Source organism: Colobus angolensis, unplaced genomic scaffold (genome assembly GCF_000951035.1).
Source record: "Colobus angolensis palliatus isolate OR3802 unplaced genomic scaffold, Cang.pa_1.0 Scaffold10, whole genome shotgun sequence".
Lineage (NCBI taxonomy): Eukaryota > Metazoa > Chordata > Mammalia > Primates > Cercopithecidae > Colobus > Colobus angolensis.
The window spans coordinates 21748544-21753788 of NW_012110919.1; the positions used below are offsets into that span (position 1 = coordinate 21748544).

General features: G+C 45.3%; 1 protein-coding gene across 1 annotated transcript in view; it reads right to left on the reverse strand.

The window, feature by feature from the left end:
• The window catches only part of ANAPC7 (anaphase promoting complex subunit 7), a 30642-nt gene that overhangs the window by 4168 nt on the left and 21229 nt on the right, over positions 1 to 5245 (reverse strand). Inside the window, exons 8-9 of the mRNA XM_011936363.1 lie at positions 4540 to 4736; positions 184 to 408 (exon numbers count right to left, since the gene is read on the reverse strand). Of these exons, the coding sequence (XP_011791753.1) occupies positions 184 to 408; positions 4540 to 4736 (422 nt within the window). The remainder of the gene's footprint in view (positions 1 to 183; positions 409 to 4539; positions 4737 to 5245) is intronic.

Consider the following 5245-nt stretch of genomic DNA (forward strand, 5'->3'; position numbering starts at 1 on the left):
AAGCAGGTCTAAGCCAGCTACATTTGGTTGGGCTAAATATAAACCAATCCAAGCAGGCTCAGACCTGCTGCAAAAGACACACACCTGTCTGGTCATCTGTAACTAGCTGGGACAACGGTGTCCAATGAGGTCAGGTTTTATAAAAATCAATGATGAATAGGGCAGAAAATAAGACACACTTACTAAGCAGTTCTGCTTTTTTCACCACAGCCTTAATGTAATCTGGCCTTTGGGTCAGGGCTTTATCTAATAACGTTTTGGCTTTCTCCTGTGTCACTGGGTCTTCAAGACAAACGGTGGCTAAAAGGGTAAGGGTCTGTGCATTTGCTCCCAGAGTTTTGTAAACGTTGTTAGCCATTACCATTGCTTCTCGAATACTGTTGGAGGCTAAGTAACACTCGATAAGACCTGAAAAAAGTAAGACACATGAAGACATTCAATGCCATCACCACTCCAACCCATGCTTCCACTCTGACAGCTATCCAAATTGCTAACCTTCAAAGTTTCAGATGAAGGGCAGGCCAGGGGAAACTGATGGTGAGATTAGACAGGCAAGTGTGTTGATGGAATAACTAAGAAGTGCTCTTCCCCAGAGCACTTGATGGATGTGGAAAAAGACTGCCTTCAAAGGCACCTTCAGTTTAGGGAAGGAAACAAGCACATGTAAGGAACTCACAGCATGTGAGCACCCCATCTGACCGCTGGAAGAATAAATGCAACACTAATGATTAGTCTGTCATATGGCCAAGAGATCAAAGTAGTGAGGGATGATGTTCCCAACAAAACCCAAGGTTTTGCTGCCTCTTAACAAGCTGTTATTTTCCAGCTGCATTCGGTCACCTGTAGGGCTAGGTTTAAGATGGAAGGCTCCTGGGGTCTTTTTTTTTTGAGACGGAGTTTCACTCTTGTTGCCCAGGCTGGAGTGCAATGGCATCATCTCCACTCATTGCAACCTCCGCCTCCCGGGTTCAAGTGATTCTCCTCCCTCAGCCTCCTGAGTAGCTGGGATTACAGGCATGCACCACCACGCCCAGCTAGTTTTGTATTTTTAGTAGAGACGGGGTTTCTCCATGCTGGTCAGGCTGGTCTCGAACTCCTGACCTCAGGTGATCCCAGCTTGGCCTCCCAAAGTGCTGGGATTACAGGTGTGAGCCACCGTGCCTGGCCTGGCTCCTAGAGTCTTTAAGTGAATTTCCAGTTTGACAAATAAAGGACTTATTGTCAAGCAACCTAGGGAGAAAGACTCTTTTATTTGAAACATAACATCTGTCTCAAAAGGCACTTGCTGAGGGCTTCCCTAAACTAGATGAAGAATACTTTATCAGGTGCACCAAACAGACTGGAACTGGCAGCCCTTGCCTCTTTCCACACCCACAGCGAGATGTCCTATGAGGAGGCCACCTTCCTCCTCATAGGACAGAGTTGGTCAACGCTCAACTCTTCATGCCAAGAAGTTGAGGAGAACAGAGGAATAACTTCCTGGCACAAAGCGCTCATCAAAACAAAAAAACAGCTTAAACCCCAAACCCACACAATCCTTGGCAGATTTTCTCTGCATACTCCTCCACCCTAGCAGCATTTATAACATTCATGCACACCCTTCCACACACTATGGTTACTTAACCAGAAATTATCTAACTTTTTTTTTTTTTTTTTTTTTAGAAACAGAGTCTTGCTCTGTCATCCAGGCTGGAGTGCAGTGGTGACATCTCAGCTCACCGCAACCCATGTCTCCTGGGTTCAAGCGATTCTCCTGCCTCAGCCTCCCAAGTAGCTGGGACTACAGGCATGTGCCACCACGCATGGCTAAATTTTCTTCTATTTTTAGTAGAGATGGTATTTTACCATGTTGGCCAGGCTGGTCTTGAACTCCTGACCTCAGCTGATCCACTGGCCTCGGCCTCCCAAAGTGCTGGGATTACAGGCGTGAGCCACCACACCTGGCCAATTACCTAACTCTTAATCCATGCTGGATTCCACATACAGTTGTTTGCAATTACTTATTGAATAGTTTTAATTCCCTGCTAAAGCCCTACTGGAACTTAAGAAGAAAACAGAATGCACTTGCCTAACCTAAACCTCTACCAGCAAAAGAAGGAAGCTCCAACTGGAAACTGTAAGAAACCTCAAAGGGTGTAGTCAGAGTTGCCCTGACCCAAATCTCCAAATGGCAGCTTAAGAAGCCTCACTGGCCAACTGGGAAACATCTGCTGTCCAAATATTATAGGACAGGCTATTCAACTGCATCCCTGATCTCTGGTGAAATAAGCATGCAGTATAATGGAATTAACATGATAACAGCAGCTGGGACGATAGGGCAGTTACAGTTTCAGGATCAAGAAGTTAATCTGAAATCAATGGCTAGTTTGCTGGAGCTTCTTTAAGAACAAAGACAATCCTCTTTCCCCCCAACAAATACAGAGGCATAGCTCTCTGGCTATATAAGCAGATCTGTTCTCTTTCCCAACATCCAAATTTTATTTCTCAAATTTGAACTCATCTTCCTGTTAAGAGCAAATCACTCCTAGACTCCTGGGTATATTTTTAAGTGCTTATAAAAATATGTTTTGGAGGAACTGCATCTTGAAAGATCTATTTTAATGTCTGTGACTGAGTCACCAAACATTGCTGAAGCTGGCACAGGTCCTTTGAACTCCTAGGGTCAGTTCACATGAACTTAAAATATTACATAACAAAACAAAGTTGGACCCCGATTGTGCCCACTCTGGAGGTCACAATGAACAGACCCATTCCCACAGCCAACACTATCATATGGATGTGGAGTTATCCCATGAATACTAACTCTGGTCCAAGGTAAGATGGCCATGAAAAAGAATAGGCCTAACAGGCCATGTACAGTGGCTCACGCCTGTAATCCCAGCACCTTAGGAGGCCAAGGTGGGCAGATCACTTGAGCCCAGGAGTTTGGGACCAACCTGGCTAACATGGCGCAACCCCGTCTCTACTAAAAACACAGAAATTAGCTGGGTGTGGTGGTGCACGCCTGTAATCCCAGCTACTCAGGAGGCTGAGGCAGGAGAATCACTTAAACCCAGGAAGCAGACGTTGCAGTGAGCTGAGATTGCACGGCTGCACTCCAGCCTGGGCGACAGAGTGAGATTCTATCTCAAATAAAAATAAAAAAAAAAATAAGCCAGTTGTGGTGGCTCATGCCTGTAATTCCAGCACTTTGGGAGGCCGAGGCAGGGAGATCACGAGGTCAGGAGTTCGAGACCAGCCTGGCCAACATGGTGAAACCTCATCTCACTAAAAAATACAAAAATTAGCTGGGTGTGGTGGTGGGCGCCTGTAATCCCAGCTACTTGGGAGGCTGAGGCAGGAGAATCGTTTGAACCTGGAAGGTGGAGGCTGCAGTGAGCCAAGATCATGCCATTGCACTCCAGCCTGGGCGACACGGTGAGACTCTGTCTCAAAAAAAAAACAGGGCCTGGGCACAGTGGCTCACGCCTGTAATCCCAGCACTTTGGGAGGCTGAGGCAGGCAGATCACGAGGTCAGGAGTTCGAGACCAGCCTGGCCAACATGGTGAAACCCCGTCTCTACTAAAAACACAGAAATTAGCTGGGTGTGGTGGTGGGCGCCTGTAATCCCAGCTACTTGGGAGGCTGAGGCAGGAGAATCGTTTGAACCTGTGAGGCAGAGGTTGCAGTGCACTGAGATTGTGCCACTGCACTCCAGCCTGGGAAACAAGAGCGAGACTCCATCTCGGAAAAAAAAAAAAAGGAATAATAATAAAAAAAAAATAGGCAAACTAAGTGATCTCGCATAGTGCCTGACACAGAGAGATTCATATTAATGAGTATGCCACATTGGATGGGGGCGAGGGGTGGGAGGACAAAAAAAAAAACCCCATCCCAACTCTCCCCTCACCAAAAACCAGAAAAAAAAGAATCAGAAAAAACGGATTCTGAAAGTACAGGGTGACAAATCCAGTGAAAGCCCTAAATAAATGTAAAATGCCTAGTGCATTGGTTCCCAAACTTGTCTGCACATTGATAATACCTGGGGACCTCCAGATATGTCAACGTCTATCCCCAACTCCATATATTTCCATCTACACTGGAGAGATGCAACATCAGGATTTGAAAAGCTTCCCCAGATGATTTTTTTTTTTTTTTTTCTGGGAGGGAGTCTCACTCTGTTGCCAGGCTGCAGTGCAGTGGTGTGATCTCAGTTCACTGCAACCTCTGCCTCCCAGGTTCAAGCAATTCTCCTGCCTCAGCCTCCCAAGTAGCTGGGACTACAGGCGTGTGCCACCATGCCTAGCTAATTTTTGTATTTTTAGTAGATACAGGGTTTCACCACGTTGGCCAGGATGGTCTCAATCTCTTGACCTCGTGATCCGCCCGTCTCAGCCTCCCAAAGTGCTGAGATTACAGGCATGAGCCATCACATCCAGCCAGCTTCCCCAGATTTATTCTAACAGAGTTTGGGAAGTGCTGGCCTAATGAAACCTTCCATCTGAGGACTGTTGCCATACCCACAGATTCACACCATTCACCTATGTTTTCCATCTTACCTTCATAACAATCTAAGCGACAAGGTGCGAGCCGTATGGCCTCCCGAAAGTGGATTATTGCTTCTTGGACTCTGCCCATGTTCCTAAGTGCTGCTCCCTTAAGTAGCAAAGCTTGAACACTATTACTGTTCAGCTGAATGGCCTTGGCTCCTAAATAGAGGGCCCGTGAGTAGCGTTTGCTATAGAAGCTGTGACAGCTGGAGACAACAAAAAAACAACAAAAAAACCCCACAAGTTATTTAAGAGAAGACTACAAAGAAACTTCATCCAAAAATCATATTGAAGGCCCTGAACATAATCCTATTCCAAACCACACTTACAGTTTTAACCTATAATATTAGTAGAAAAGCAAAACAAACCAAAAAATCCACTAAATATTTATTTTTAAGGGGAAATCTTGATATGGAAGGGACAAATTATGAAAAAGAACCTATGATCTAGATATTAGTTATTAGCAGAGAGGCATTAGGAGAATTTGTAAAGCCAGGTTAATAACAAAGGAGCATCTTCTGGCCCTATCACTGATGGCTCAGTACTAAGCACAACGCATTCACCAACTCAGTTAATGCTTAGCCCTAGAAGGAGAGGTTATTAGCCCATTTTCCAAATGAGAATACAGACCTAGATAGGTAAATAATGCATCCAGAGTCACAAACCATGATTTGAATCCAGGACTGATTATCCTTTTAAAAACATATACATATAC